Source organism: Choristoneura fumiferana, chromosome 18 (assembly GCF_025370935.1).
Source record: "Choristoneura fumiferana chromosome 18, NRCan_CFum_1, whole genome shotgun sequence".
NCBI classification, from domain to species: domain Eukaryota; kingdom Metazoa; phylum Arthropoda; class Insecta; order Lepidoptera; family Tortricidae; genus Choristoneura; species Choristoneura fumiferana.
The window spans coordinates 16,129,366-16,145,608 of record NC_133489.1 but is presented as its reverse complement, the minus strand read 5'-3'; the positions used below and the strand labels follow the sequence as shown (position 1 = coordinate 16,145,608).

The 16,243-nt window shown below is 40.9% G+C and overlaps 2 protein-coding genes across 12 annotated transcripts in view; one reads left to right on the top strand and one right to left on the bottom strand.

The window, feature by feature from the left end:
- The window catches only part of LOC141438129 (cytosolic carboxypeptidase 1-like), a 78,942-nt gene that overhangs the window by 37,691 nt on the left and 25,008 nt on the right, over positions 1–16,243 (bottom strand). The window lies entirely within an intron of this gene.
- nw (narrow) lies at positions 480–16,045 on the top strand. 4 transcript variants are annotated; one of them, XM_074101836.1, is made up of 6 exons: positions 480–654; positions 11,392–11,497; positions 13,408–13,484; positions 13,829–14,036; positions 14,123–14,290; positions 15,022–16,045. In XM_074101836.1, exons 1-6 carry the CDS (start codon positions 597–599, stop codon positions 15,452–15,454), a joined length of 1,050 nt encoding a protein of 349 aa, XP_073957937.1. In that variant the 5' UTR covers positions 480–596; the 3' UTR covers positions 15,455–16,045. The 4 variants fall into 4 exon arrangements, with proteins under 4 accessions (XP_073957937.1, XP_073957938.1, XP_073957939.1 ...); XM_074101837.1 differs by having other exon boundaries at positions 496–654; positions 14,135–14,290; XM_074101838.1 differs by having other exon boundaries at positions 502–654; positions 14,123–14,300; positions 15,022–15,111.

Sequence of the window (16,243 nt, the reverse complement as noted above, 5' to 3'; positions counted from 1 at the left end):
GCCTTTTTTTTCGCGCGAACGAATAAACATGTAAAGAATAAATTAGTACAGGTGGAGTAATTGCAGTCGGGTTGCATGCTCCGATCCGCAATAGCAGATATACGGAGCTTGGCGCACCACACCCTTGCAGAGGCGCATCGCGCAGTGAAAAAACTACGACAACCCTTTGTATGAGCAAAGAATTTCGCGTCGACCGCAACAAGAACAAATTGAGCGCGAACTATTGTGCGGTGCGATTTGCAGAGATAACTCCCGTGTCGAGCGTCGCGGGCGCCGAGCGCGGCCGCCGCCGGACGTCCGCGCTTCTGCCTCGTACCAAACCCGCATTTTAGCTCCGATTTGGAATTCCATTTCTATTTTCAATTCTGCTTGGGCTGGCTTTACGCTCGGTGGTTGCTGGTTGTAGAAGGCAGTGAACGTGGTGCGTGAGGGTATCGCGGTGGCGGGGAAGTTCGCGGTGTTTCAGTGGTGGCGAGCGCGGGACGCGTCGCTGTTATAAGGGGGGATCCCGGGCTGCGCGCGCTCAGTGTGCCCGAGTATCCCGTGTTGCGTGAGCGCCCGCGTGTGTCCTGATCCCGCATTCTCCCGTAGCCAACATGCAGCTCGTTCTGGCAACTGTCCTGCTTTGCGCAGCCGCCCTCGCCCCGGCAGCAGGTAACTTTTACATACTTTACAACATTTTTATATTTTACTATTTGTTGCCCCCGACTTTGTCTGCGATTAATAGTTCATTTATCGCGTGCTTGTGGGAACTACACAATTTTCCGGGATAAAACTTTCCTGTCCTCTTTTCAGGAACTTAAACTATCTCTTTACCAAATAACTATTATCCGCAACTTCTATTGCGAGTAATTCGTTTATCGCGCATACGCGGGTACCATACAATCCTATGTCCCGAACTATCTCCATACTAAATTTAATAACGAGGTTGAGTACTTTAGCTGTGTAAGCGTTATAAACAAACATACTCACTTTTGCATTTTTAATATTCGAAAGGATAATTTAAAGTTAATGAGAATTTATATAACAGTTTTCATATATCAGTAACTATTTTTAAGAGCTTTTTGTCTAAGCTTTAGTTAGGACGTATACACAAGATCCGTTAATATAACTGATAATGATTATCAACTTATTCAAATTGCAATTACTTCATTATTTACTTTTTTGCAAATATAAAAATTAAAAAAGAAAATAGATTTTGCATGTTAACAACTTTAATTGCGTCAGGAAAAACGCACGAGAAGGATTACGCGACGACTTCTAGGCATTCAAAGGCTAGATGCGGTCGCAGGAAAGGCACGCACAACATTAAAGGGCGCCGATAAACGCAATAAGAGCTTTGAATCGTCGCGATAAAGGCTGCGCAGGCGCAAGTGGAAGTGTTGCCGTAGCAAGGTGCCGGTAGTGACCTACAGGTCTACGACCTGCATTGTTCAACTTTCATTAGAGTACAATGCCTGCTCCATGGCACCCTTAGTGAAAAAGCGTTTATTAATTATTCACGATTGCATTCCTGTGGGACCACTGCACTTCCGGTAGCAATAATAGCATCTCGCAGAACTGGTTTGCAAACGCTCCGAGATCAACAGACGATTAGTACCTATAAAAAGTTATAAATTTGATATATTCACTCAGAATAAGTAATTTGTAAAGTAAAATTACCATATGCGTTATGTACGATAAGATAACATTAATAAGATAAAAATACCGGCCAAGAGCGTGTCGGACACGCCCAAAATAGGGTTCCGTAGCCATTACGAAAAAATTAAGTAAGTACGTAATATTTTTCTAAGGATTTCGTATTTTATACGGAATCTTCCAAATTTATGTATATTTTATACCTTAGGCTGCTATTTAAGAGTAAAACTACTAATAATTCTCAAGCAAACTTAGCCGTTATAGTTTTCCTTGAAAGTTCGAAAACAAATCACTTAATTGAAAAATTGTCTTAGCAAACCCCTAATGGATTTAAAAGACAAATGTTTTTTTTTTTAGTTTTTTATTGTAGGTATCATTTTGTCGGCATAGTTTACATAAATTATATATCCGTGCAAAATTACAGCTTTCTAGCATTTATAGTCCCTGAGCAAAGGCGCGGACGGACGGACAGACAGACAGTCAGACATGGCGAAACTATAAGGGTTCCGTTTTTGCCATTTTGGCTCCGGAACCCTAAAAAACTAGGTAATGTTTTTGTTTTTAATTTATCCATCTGTGAGTACGAAATAAAAATCATACAACCACGCAGATAGTTAATCACTAAGAAAACAACCTGAGGCGCCGTCGAAATGAACCACAAAAAGCGCAGCGCCCGTAATATTTCAGTGCACATTATAACCACGTTCAATAATATGCATAAAATAAAGCTCAAGTAACTACATGGGAACATGGCTTTAAATGTGCCTCGAGGCTCGCATGATGTATTAACAACATCGCGCAGCGCAGGCCCACTGCTATGTCATAAAGCGGGCCCGGGCGCCGTCGTTTCGCGTGTGTTGACTCAAGTGCGGCGCACGGGACGCACGCGCACGCCGCGCCCGCGCTGGCCGGCACGACCGCGCTTCGTGCCCCAGGAACAATGCGACAGCCCTCGACCAGCGACATGGACTCTCTGCCACTGTCACGACAGCGAACATGCCGCTCATACTCTTTAAGGACTCGCTGCAACTGCATCGCGATGTTCCTATAAAGGCATGTTAGAATTCTAAGGGATCCAGCAAAAACCGACAGCAATTTCTGCCCGCAACCATAAGATCATATCTTACATTACAATGTATAAAATCACGACAATATAAGAAGATCAGCGATTTGCATCATCGCCTTCCCTGAACTTAATTTATTAAGAGTCAATGACACCCGTCAATCTCAATAAAATTCGTAGAGCCTGCGGTTTTACCTCGTCGTGAAATTATATTCAAGAACCAGTCGTCAACCTTAATGATTTGCTGCAATCAACATTGTTAGAACGATTCCACTAATGATGCGTATCAGCGATCATTGGCCAGATTACGGCGATTGAGCGGAAGTTCAATTGCTGAGAAAAAACCAAGGGGGTGAGGCGACGCAAGCCGCAGGTGCGGGGTTATCGGCCCGGCCGCGTGAGCGGGCAGGATGTCTGTCTATTGGACATAGAATAAATTATGATTCTCCATAGCATTTGCTATTAATAACCGACAAAACAGGACAAATACAACAAGAGCATAAAACGAGCCATTTTACCCAAGACGTTCATATAGCCACCCGAGCCGGTACGGCGAGGGTTGATAGACACGTCGAGGGGAAAATAGGTTTAATGCACGAGTTTTACACTGCTTTTCACTTCGATGGCGAGGAAATGAAATAACAACAGTGGAAACAATTGTTTACTTTATTGTTCACGCATTACTATTATAAATTTTGAATTTAATTGATCTATTTTGATTAATTTGATTGATTTTTAGTTTAATATAAATTAAAAAATATTTTAAAAAATATGTAGAAACTTCTTTATTTTATTCTATACCGATTGCCTTGGTCTTAGACGAACATGTTACTTTATGCAATAGAACATAAAAAGTCATTGCATGTCGCCTATCCAACATAAACACGAACTTTATGAGCATGAGAAGTGAAAAATATATGTTTTCAATCTTCACCATTAAAAGCTTACGAAACAAACTTCCATCCATCAGTTCAAAAATAGTCACGTAACTTTAGTTTTAGTTTAACCGTGACAAAAATTTCAAACTTTTAAGCATCTTCTAAATCATAACATACAAGTATGTACCTACTTTTAGTAGGAAATTGAGACGATGCGACATTATCAAGCTTTAAACGGATATCGTACTCGTATCTCGTTAGCGCGCGGAAAATATGCCTTGTAACTAACGAGTCGTAAGTCATAACTCGGCGACACTCGCGTCAGATTGCCACGTTCGCCACGAAGTGGTTATCGCCGGTATACAGTCGACTAAAACGCGTCGTTAATGTCACCGTTACTTACACATTTTAGATATTTATGTAGTTAAAAAAGTCTATATACTTGTATGAATATCTTGATTTCATATAATAAGTAGTATTCTCATCATCACACAAGTAGGTAGTTACGACAAAATTGTACATGGATTATTTTGCAAAATAAATTCTGAACTGAATTTTTGCAAAGTAATTCCAGTTTCCTAAAGTAGTAGGTAAAATACGTATCAATGAATAGCTGTTGTACAGAATATAACTGTAGTTTAATGCACTGTTATACAGAATTGCGGCTCGGTAGTTCTAAATATTTTTTCCGGTCATAATCAAAACACCTAACTCTACCTTTTGCCGTATATACGGAAATATTCGCTGTTTATAAACATCGCACTGCTCATCCAAAGTTCATGTTCCATTATTATGTAAACTGTTCTAGTTTATATTAATCACCCGTTAGCCCAGATTGCATAATAAAAGAGGCGTGGAAGGTTTTGTTAACTTCCCCTAGCAACATATCTTTTCGAGCTCTTCTTACTCGAAATGTGATTAAAATATTTGGTCATTTATGTGGTCGTTGTCGGGTCTCGAAAGCGGCCGTACTTATTGTGGTCTTCGAGTTTACATTTTTTGTCATCATAATTCAAAAGTAATGCCGGCAGAGCAACAGGTGGTATGATTGTATCAAATTACGATGGGACGACGTCTAAGGTAACCGCCGCCATAACGCAACTTGAGACGGTTTTTAGAGTTTTATGGTTGAAATGTCTTGATTTAGATCAAAAGCTGAGTGAACATCTCGGTTTAGTTAAATTAAAATCGTATTATGTTCCTGGCTGGAACGTTTCCTTAATGCTAGTGACGGGCTGGACAAGCGTTGCTCGTTAGCGGCAAGTTCGTATAGAACTATTAACATTCGCGAACATTGAGTTCGGCCGGGACCGGGTCGGCATCGAGTTTGATTACTAAAAATAGTCTGGGAGGTGCATTCCGGCGCAGGCGGGAGGAGGGCGAGCGCCGTCCTTGAGCTCTTCTCCTCGCTCGCGGCCATTATCTCGATCCCTTTTTTGCGACTGAATCGTTATCCGACCGCGAACAATCCGATCGATGTTCTCACGGATGCGAGTAATCAAAAAGCTGGTACATTTTACGCTAAATTAACTTAGAACCACTCGACGTCCTGTGCTTTCAGGATTCTCTTAGCGCATTAGTGGATACAATTAACCCGATCGTATCCGATTGAAGTCGATCAAAGCCAATTTCATCCCATCTCTTTAAATCGCTCATTGGGACGTGGATAACTAAGTGAGAGATTCATTTAATGGTTCAAGATTAAATTCCTTTAGTTGGTCGTATTGTGCAATACATAAAGCCTTATCTAAGTAAATCCACAGCGTGGATTGGCGGCATCGTCGTGGCCGTGATCGTGAAGTAACTTTATACGGTCAGAGTGGCTGTTTACATTTTGTAGCATTGAATACCTCGGTACTACAAAGAACATAAACAACACTGCTTTCGTAAACGTGAGATATGAATGTGTATGTACTTAGTTCTATGCAAGCAGGTATTCTATTTTGAATAAAGATCTTTCGGATGAAGAAGTTTGATACTTTTGTCGAACAGTTGTTCCATGGCTACCGTTTTAATTAGTCCACTGACTAATCTTACTCGTATAAACTCAATGATTCTGCAAACGCACGCTTCGCCAGCCAGGGGCGGTTTCCGCGATTGCCCTTGTCCGGTTCTAGTTGTTCACGTTATGCAACGTATTACGCGCTCCAAGTTGCGCGGGCGCCGGCAACGGGATGCGGTTGAAATTTAAACGTTCAAGCTTAATTTCAATTTAACTCCTACCATCGTCACCAAATTATTATAACGGGGCAACTAGAAACCGCTACGAAAATTTATTACTACTAGCTAAGTGCATAATTTGAGAAAACGCTGCTGATAACAATGTGTCATCTATTCATACTATGAAGAAAGTAAACAGTTCTAAAAGTTTTTTTTAAATATTATATTACAATAAAAACACAGTTTTAAAATGAACTCGACACCCTAGCCTCCATAAGAGAATAAAATAAATATAACTTCTCGATCGTATCCATAAGACCTAGGTGCTTTATAATTAGCTGTGTCCCGGAGCTTTGATGGCTGTTTAAGAGTACGAGTAGGTACAGGTAGCAAGGCAGCTAGGGAGGCTGGAGGTATTCGGGCTGTACAAATACTATTTTTAGACTCGTTAGTGTCCAGGTTGATAGTGGACCGGTTCCCGAGCCCCGGCGCTCCAGCTCCATCCACTTAATGTCTTATTTTATCAAGTTCTATGCACCTAAGCTATACCAAATGAATTATTTATGATGACCTTTAGGCAACCACTATTCTAATGGATGCAGTTCCTGCAATTATGTTGCTGAGGGTGCAGAGTAATCAGAGCTAGCTCTAGGAATAAAATAACTTTGCATTCGCTCGTGCAAATTTTTACGTTTTTGCTCCCGCAAGTCGCAATTACAGTTATAAAAAAGTAAGTACGGAGAATCAAGAGCCAATTAGATAAGTTCCCTTGGCAACACGCTTCAATTACGTCCTAAGTCTAGCTTTTTGTAAGACAAGCAAAAAAATAATTATGCTCATGTCATGTAATTCGATGTTTCCCTATTTGATTCAGTAATTAGACATGAAATATTATAATAAGTTACATCCTCGTACTCTACAAGAAACGTTAAATAGAAAGCCTTATACGCTACAGCCTGGAATTCAGCGTAGGATTGTCATAAAATACCGTAAATGGTATTTACTGGATAATCCAATTGTCTTGAGCGTAATTAACGTGCGCTGGCGAGATTTTACCTAATTGGATCGTTTTTTAATGCCATCACGTCTTTGGACTTTCAATTTTGATGAAGCTCGTCATTTAATTTGTCTATGAATGGAAGGAAGTGTTTCTCATTACACCAGCCGGCGCGTGATTCACCAAGTTATTACAAAGGCGAATGTAATTGTAATTCATTCGATGGCCGCCAACAAATCGGTTCGATTAATAATAGAACTAGCGCCCACGATATCTGTATGCGGCAACATCTGCTCACACTTCCGACAACCGACTGTCGATAGCCGAATGACTAAGTAATGACATCCGAACAACATACGAGATTTGAATAAGAAACTAAGCAACAAATAATTTTCTTTAGTTCATAGTGATAGATGTAAAATTTTTTGTAGCATCCGTTTTTGAAACATTCAACAGTATTTCTGTTATTCATGTACGCATTGTGAACAACTAGTTTGTTCATTGCCAAACCGATCTACATTTTTGAACGGGGTGGGTGTTTTTTTAAATTATTACGCGAATTTATCACGCACGTAAATAAACCGAAGCTAAAGGTGGCTTAGCACGTGCTTACTCGTTTTAAATCGCGATTCAATAAAACAAACATGGCGTCTATAAAGTGTCATCGGTGTCAGTGGCGTGACATTGGCATCGCCTTTTAGGCCGCGACCCGTTAGACGGAGCCTCACGTCCGGTGGATCAGCCTGCCGGATATCCTCGAGTGCACTCACCTCAGAAGCTTGTACACCAGTATCCAGAAAAGGCTTTCCATGATCACTTTGACAAGAATTACTTGCCATATGAATAAGAAAATCAGATGTGTGATAGAAAATATTAAGTATACTTTGTACAGGCACCAGCACCAATATCTGACACAACAAAGCGTGCATAAATCTGATGCGACTTTATTTCTAGGGCCGGCAAGATGTCAGATATTTTTGCACGCTCCGTTGTGGCAGGTGACTCTACAGTATACTGAGATTATTACTTAAAAAATCTTATGATTCGCATTTGAGGCCTAAATTATCCAACTTAATAAATCAATTCGATTTTTATGGTACTTTATAGAGGTGCCTTCAAAAGCGATAACGCCAATAACAGTGGCTAAGATTAAATTGTAAAGCAGCACGGCGCTAGCAAGGGCGCAGGCGTGTTGTCCTACGACACATCAGTATGCGTCGCGTGCGCATGACTCACGCGACGTGACCCGCCTCCCCGACGCTCATTGTTACTGTTTCCTATAACTCGTTCCACTGTCATCCTGCACTTTCTAAAAGCCCTTAACGATCGCCTTTTGTGCCGATATATTGCTTAGTAATCTCATCTCTGACAGGATTGCATTGAGTGGACTCGTTACGGCCAATGGGAGATTATGGTGGAAGACGTGATGCCATATCATTCATGCCAAGGAAATGATGTAACTCTATGATGATTATTGACAGGCTCTTTTCACGATATATTTATGGTACAATGATATTTAGTTAAGCAATATTAAAATAAACTGTAAGAACGTTTAACATTTCATTCGCCTTTGGTATTCTTAAATGACATTTTGAAATGTACTTATACAAGAATTATGCGGGGCTTTTAAAACATTTTTAGAAAACATCATAATAGAGTTGCAAAGATGAACTATCGGGAGCCATTAGGGACAATGTAAGGTGGCTCCAGTTGAAAAGTTTGTACGAAGTAAAAGTGACGTCCGCTAGCAAAGCGCGACATCATTTATGCATGAGGCTGCATTATGCATGGATTCCAATCGCGGGCACAGGGCTCTAATAGCCGAGGAGCCGAGAGCCATCTTCAACAGTCTAAGTAAAGAAATAACGCTACTCTAAAAGGATATAACAATCCTTACTCATTTCAGTAGATGGGACAGCTCACTAAACAAAGTCGTATGAATGCAGTGAATGTGCAGCAATTTGAATCTAACATTGACTGTGCAGTGCACTGCTGAACAAGTTTTATGGACAAATTCGCAAAAACAGTCAGCGTTTGGATAGTTTTTCCTTTATTTTATTAGACTTTGATGGTCATATCGGCCTCTTATCGTCCGGCCGGCGACCAGCCGCTTTGTCGTCTTGGGATTGTAGGTACGTACTACGTATTTATAGATTAATTTACCACTCAATGCTGTTGTGTGTAGGTACTTCGTTAGGTATTAGTATTTTTAAAACTTCAAGAAAAGGATAAGTTTTTTTTTATATTTCCAGCCATAAAATTTATGATAAAAAGAAAGTTTCAAAGCACGTTCCATTTCAATTTCATCAGGACTGATAAACAGATGCAGATGATGAAAACCGCTTATTTTAAGTCAGTTTATAGCTAAAAAGCCACTTCTAATGAAAACACTTGGGTACTTTCATATTAAAAGTATCCTATTACCTTTCACAATACTTCCATCACACCTTTAATATATTCAAAGAAAACCACTTTCTTAACACTATGTACATGTAAATCTACTTATTTAATTTTACGGTTTAATCTAAAACAGCAAATGTCAAACAAATCGAAGCGTAGGCGTCTGTATCGAGCTAATGAATGCGACTAGAATTCTCAGATCCATATGCAAATCTCCACAATCTAGCTAACAGCTTCTAGCTTACAAATACTTAAAGTATTTTATTGATCACCAAGTGTTTATTAATAATTCGAGTCAACGATCGCTGTTGCTAGGATATTTATTTTGAAGACAGCAAATTCTTGTGCTACTTAGGAGTTGATTTAAAAGCTCGCCGAGCGGCTTATATTTTATCCTTCGCTGGAGTTATAGACCCATTTCACCATTAGTCAGGCATTACTCAGTCGAGCATAAGAGAAATTATCGAAGCGAGTAGTGAAAAAATAAGGGACCTTAAAAACCTTAAAAATTATCGGACCATTAGCGAATCTGATTTATATAGGTAGTAAACTGACAATTACTCGTAAATCGTACCCACCGAAACCATATTTGATCTGACCAAAAACGTATCTAGCGGATATCGTGCGTGATAGGTCTTTCGGATTTGGGCCAGAATTTTATTCACTTTCAATGCATCGAAAAGTGTAAACGTTTGTGGTAGACCGCACGCAAACCGCAATAAGCCTGGCATCGCGTTTAATTAGGCACATCACAAGTCCGAGTTGCGGTCTGACCGCAAAACGTTCTGCCCCATATGGCCTACCAATTTCCACTACTTTTATGCTCTGTACTTCGACATGAATTTTAAAGACGTACGTGCATATTTGAATTATGCCAATGAACTTGAAACGCGTACCGTTTACAAGACCAACGATGATACGTGACACTACACAGTACAATTTATATGAAACTAATTTAATTTCAATGCATAAGTGGGTATGTTTTGTGTACGACTACGGTATATAAAATTAATAAATAGCAGCTCCGAAGACTAACAAAGACACATAAAAACGTGTGAACTTAAGGTTCAAGATTCTAAAACGGGCATCGTTATTAATTATTATTTAGCCAAACAAGGGATTTAAAGCGAGAAAAATACGTGAGACCGTAGCGTATAATCATACCGGTATAATGCATAGCGTGGAGCGGAGGCGTTGAGCTCGCATGAAGAAGAATGGCCGAGGGACGCGCCTACGCCGCTCGGGGTCATATTCATATTTGTGACAAGTTTCATTGTCGAGTCCCCTCCAGACATACTTATGTTCACTCTGTACTAGTGAGATGAATAGTCTTGTTACGACATACGCGCTCTCAGGAATTTGGTACTGGATAACATTTTATGAAGAGGCCCTGAACAAATTCATCTACTCTCCTAATTATCTCAAAACAATTCATTACGTATTAAATGATATTGTAATGGATAACTCACGTCTTAAATCCAAAGAAGAAAATAAAGACTGAAGGGCTACGAATTAGCCGAAACATGTCGAGCTAAACTCGATTTAAAACGTGAGTTGTCCGTTACAATATCATTTAATATGAGTGTGTGTCACGGTAGTTTCATGTTCAAAATTCTTTACGTAAAAAAGATCTTTGCACGAAATTGCATAATCTACGAAAGATAAAATATATACGAAGCGTTCAACCATAAGCATGCAATGCTATAGTTGGACGTAGTTTAACAAAAAGGATCCAAAGCACGGTCATGTATTCTTTAACTTCGCTTAACTTTGCTGCTGACACTAGATCCAAAATAAAAATAATAATAATTTATTGAATCAGGCGTTACTTTGCGGAGGTCCATATCAATGAACTAAAAGAACCCTGGGAGTCTAACAACTGGTAGCATGATGGTGTACGGTTGTGTCACTCTGAAGATGAGCTCTGGTTGAGTTCGAAACGCGTCAGTGTAGTGTGGTGGTGGTGATAGATGGGTTTGTGTGATTTGTGTGTGTTCTTACAGTGTGGAGGTGGAGGAACTGCATGAACACGCATATTTTGCATAAGCTTAGCTATCGTAAGGTCGCGGGTGAGCAAGGAAATTCTTTTAGTTCAAAAATAATAATGTTGAGGGTAGGATCCTTTTTGTTAAACTACGTCCAGATATTGCAATATAAGTAGTGACAATAGATACTCCTGTAGCAATATTGCATTATAAGAAGATGCAATGTTAAAAGAGAGATAATTTTAACAATACTTTCCTTAATTGTTTCAGCTCAAAGGATAACAACCATACAGTTAGACGGAGTGCAATATTTCATCTCTAGGATGAACCCGTACAGCCCAGAGCTCAACTACTTCCTAGCATATCAGTACTGCAGGTAAGTCTTAATCTACCCACATTAAAAAAAAAACTAAATCGACGCTAAAAATTCAGTCAGCACGTCAAAAATGGTTTAAAATAAGATTACTGGTAATTTAAAGTATCTCATTCGGATAAGAAAAAGGACGTAGGATTTTTGGTGTTACCTTACACTTCTCACGGTTGGCCTGATGTAATAATACCGTGTTCGTGACTATCCTTATCTAGTCGTGTCGGGCTGATCCTGTTCGAATCCTGCTTAACCTAAGCTGGGGCGTTAACAAGCCAACCTACGTCTGCCCGACCAGGAAGTAAAGCGACATTTGCATAACCGTTGGTAGTTTCTGCAAAAACACGACGGCTCCCACTGTTTAACACTCATGTGTACCTAATGTTTACTATTGTATTGTAATGAGAGCACTATAAATCGAATCCAGAAATGGAATAAGCTGGGAATCGACGTATCGTACGATGTAACAAAGATTTACGGAGACTGAGTCAGACTCAGACCACAAAATATCACAACGCAAAGAGCAAAAAATGAACTAAAAAGAGCTGTCGCTTTTTTTAAAGAAACAATTTGAGTTTGTTTATCCATTCTCAAACAGCGCAAACAAAGGAATTCTAAAAACTCCTATTGTGGATTTTATTATTTGAGTCTAATGGTTCTTTCTAACGAACAGTAATGATCATGTGCCGCTGCAACCTAGATCGACCACGTGCCACGTGCACGGTCGAACTGCTAAGAAAGGTCAGTCGCCTCGCTGCCCGCTCACGATGTCCTTCCCATTCCCACAGTCACGACCTATTTACAGTTCCAATATTGTTAACGAGCTCTGGGAATTCGAGTCGTGATATTTGAACATCGGCTATTTTAAACAAAATAACGCTCGCATGGAATCGATTAAGGTCGCCCGTCTCGTCTTATATAGGAATGGTCACTTAATGTAGGAAGGAGTTTGCGAATTCGTTACTTGAGGTGACAGGTTCATTGAAGTGTCACTGTAACAGGCGATGCGTGACGAAACCCTGTGCGTTTGACGGGCCCGTGCATAATCCACAAACTGCTCCTCGCTACGCCTTGATAGCGATCGCAAAAAGGAAATAACGGCACCCACAGACAGGCATCACTGTAAGCCGTATTCGATTTTTTGCGTTCCTTCTATGTTTTGATAAAAAAGCTTCAATCTGACAGGTTGTTGTCATTAAAATAACATTAACACATCCTTTAAGCATTTCATATCCGAATATCGTTATACACTAGGGGCACAAAAATCTAATAACTTTTTTTTCAAATTAGCACGCATAATTTCTTGGTTTACAGCCAGAAACAATTAAGTGGGAGTAATTTCTTCTATGTTAGCCTTACAATGAAACTGCGACTTAGTTTCAATGAATTCTTGTTTCTCATAACGGTAAAATTTACCAACGGGCTTCTAAATAGAAGCTATCAAGAAACGATAAAACAGTATGTACTAACTCGTACACTTTGTAACTGAATGCAATGGGTTAGCGAGCAGTTTTTAGCATCCAAGAGTTTTCTGAACTTGGAGATGGAATGTCGTCTCTGCGGTGCAACGCCGTAGCCTGTCTTTAACGAATAAATTGCCTCCCGATGAACAGGCTCCGCTGTATAGTTTCTATACGAGCTAATAGCTGAATACTATTAACAAGGATAGGTGGTCATTTAGATAAATCGTGTTTATGGATCCGGTAAAACGAGTTCGTAATTGCAGACTGTCACACGATCTGGACATCCTCAATTATAAGGTCCATGGGGAAATTCAATTTCACTGCATTTTAGTGAAATGCTACTATTATGAATTACGTTTGCACGTGCATACCTATAATAGGTAGTTGCTCAGCTCAGGACTTAAATACCTATCCCTAACAGATGGTGTTAATTAAATCATTTGATTTTATTTTCAGATCGCTAGGTCTCCAGCTAGCATCATTTGAGACAAAAGAAAAGGCGGATTCTATAACAACGTACCTTACAAACGCAGGTAAGTGATGAATGATAATAACTAGGTATACTCGTATTCAGTCTCGGCCTATATACGTTGGGACGTACCCACTGCAGGGTACTTTAGGGGGATTCTGAGGTCACCTCTCAGAATGAAAAGGTGCCACGCGGGCCCAGTGCAGGTGGATTGGGAACTTCATCCATATCATTTCATTACAAATGTGTGCAGGGATCCTTGCGATGTTTCCCTTCACTGTAAAGTTTATCGTAAATTTAGCTAAATATATAGCAACTAAATAATTAGTAGGTACATCTAATTTGGCAGTAGTTTTCATCGTTGAATCAGTGGACAGATTTGCTAAATTCACATATTATTTTTTTCAGGCTACAATAAATATGACTTCTGGACGTCGGGCAACAACTTGGGCACGGATATGTACCTCTGGATGAGCACGGGGCTGCCTTTCAACGCCACCTTCAACTACATGCGGCGAGTGGCCATGGACGCGCCCACGCAGCACGCAGACGACAGCATTGACCCTCTTGACGTGCCCCAGGGCAGTACCGCACCCCAGCGCACCGCCAGACATGGGTACGTAACCAAATAACTATATAATCGCACTTAATTGATATAATTTTCCCTGTTAATTAAGTGCTGAATAAACTCATAATTATTAGTTGGTTTTCCAGAACCGAGCACGTGATGACCAACGGCTGCGTGGCCCTCAAGGCGCCGACTTTCCACTGGGAGCCCCAGCACTGCGGCGAGATCAAGGATTTCATCTGCGAGCAGACGCGCTGCTACTACTACAACTACGGCTCCATCCCCGTGTCCTCGGCGCAGGGGTAATGCCAGGTGAGATGCCAGCCGTCTCCGGAGGCCCAATCCCCGACCAGCCGCGCGCAATCGTAGTCCCGGGTATATGTACAGGCTTAGCATCCCAGAGTATAATCACACTGCGTCAACAAGACGACGTCTTTTACTCTTAACTGGGCTAGTTATTAGAACGTAGTAGTATAGTTGTGAGTGTGCTAACATGGAAGTCTTGTCCAAGAGGTTCGATCACGGCGATCGAAGCGCGCGGGCCCGCGGGACACGGCCTCTGCGCCAACCCAACCACCAAACAAGAGCCCTACACCCAACAGAAACTATTTGGTTTGCAAATATTGTATATTTCTTGGTTACATAAAACTTTTCAAAATTTTTAACAATTATTTGGTGGGTGGGTGATGGGGGCTTTGCTTGGTATCTCTTGTTCAAGTGATACACGAAAATATGTTTACTTGAAAATTAGATTAATGTGTTGCGCTAACCTAAAATATATAATACCTTATACTTTTTCTTGTAAAATTTAACCTCTTATGAAATATCTGTAAGTGTAATTTGCTAAATGTTTTCTTCTTTATTTTACATCCAAAGGCACTATTTTGTGGCATTTCACATCTTCGTAGTCGCTCGTGAGAGCACCACGCAAATTTGAACCAACCGTAGAATATTGTTATGATCGTGTTTGGTTTGCGTAGTGACGCTGTTGTACAGCGGGTAACACGAGGGGCGGCGTCTGTTTGTTTGGCAGGAAGCCGCTGTCGCTGACGACCACGACGACGGCGCACCCGCTCACCTCGTCGTCGCCGCCGCCGCCGCGCTCCGAGCACCTGCCCACCCACTTCACCCTCAACGACCTCATCGGCAAGCTCCGCCCGTCCTCGCTCGACGGCCTACAGTCACCGCACCTCAAGACGGGCGCCATCCTGAAGTCGCCTCCTCAAATCGACTCTCACTATTCGCGGGCTTCAGACGCTCACTCGCACGATCACGAGCAGGAGCAGAAGGAGGAGCCGACCCAGGGTCCTTACGAGGACGATGAGGGCATGCAGGGCGACGACCCCGCGGCGTACCTGACCCAGGAGTCGCAGGGCGCGTCCGCCGACGAGGCGTCCACCGCCGAGCCCGACGCCACCGAGCACTCCGTCCACGCCAGCGGCATGCTGGCACCGCCCGCCTACTAGCGTTCGACTCGGCGCACGCTTAAATTTCTCTTTAAATTTTAATGATGATCATGTACATTTTCTACCAAAAGTAGAAAATATTCTGTTTCATTGTACCGTGACTTCCAACTTACGATATAGAGCTTGCTGTGCTGTGGGTGCTGAGTCACCTTAGACAAACGACTGTGTCCATATCCGTCGTAATGACGGGTTTTCTTTTTAGAATCATTGTAAACATCGTCGCTAAACGACGTTAGGGACTAGAGTTCTACGGAACTATTTATTCTCTTGAAGGTGCTGGCGACTCGCTGAACGCGACTTGCCTCCGTCTTCGGGAAAGTTGAATATCACAAAATGAGTATTCCACTAATGAGTACCTATAGACTTCTACGTTAATTAAGTAGGTATATCAGATCTCTGGTGATTTCATTAAACCGTAACATGTATTAATTTAATTAAGCGAAACATCGGATAATTTGTCTGGACATATCATTCGACATAGTTTAAGATAGTGTTTATATCGTGTCGTATCTAGTTAAGTATTTTAAGTTGAAACTCAAGAATTTAAAGAATAGTGATGTAACAAAGTTAAAATAAACTTTAAACTTTGTACCGATGACTGTTTTATTTTACTCTAATGGTCAGGCCATGTCATAAAAAAATGGCAATCTGCATGTAGCGTTTCTATTGAGAATAATAATGGAAAAGGAATAAAGTAGGTAGTGCATCCAAGCATACATAACTAAATATATTGTGATTGTTCTTGTTGAACTTAGATTTGTCGCTCAATAAATAAAAAGAAAACACTCA

Bases quoted from the DNA above. Each gene is read 5' to 3' on its own strand.
- nw (XM_074101836.1), top strand. From the start codon at position 597: ATGCAGCTCGTTCTGGCAACTGTCCTGCTTTGCGCAGCCGCCCTCGCC. The intron at 13,485-13,828 runs GTAAGTGATGAA...TATTTTTTTCAG, and splicing joins AACGTACCTTACAAACGCAG to GCTACAATAAATATGACTTC. The intron at 14,037-14,122 runs GTACGTAACCAA...CATAATTATTAG, and splicing joins CAGCGCACCGCCAGACATGG to TTGGTTTTCCAGAACCGAGC.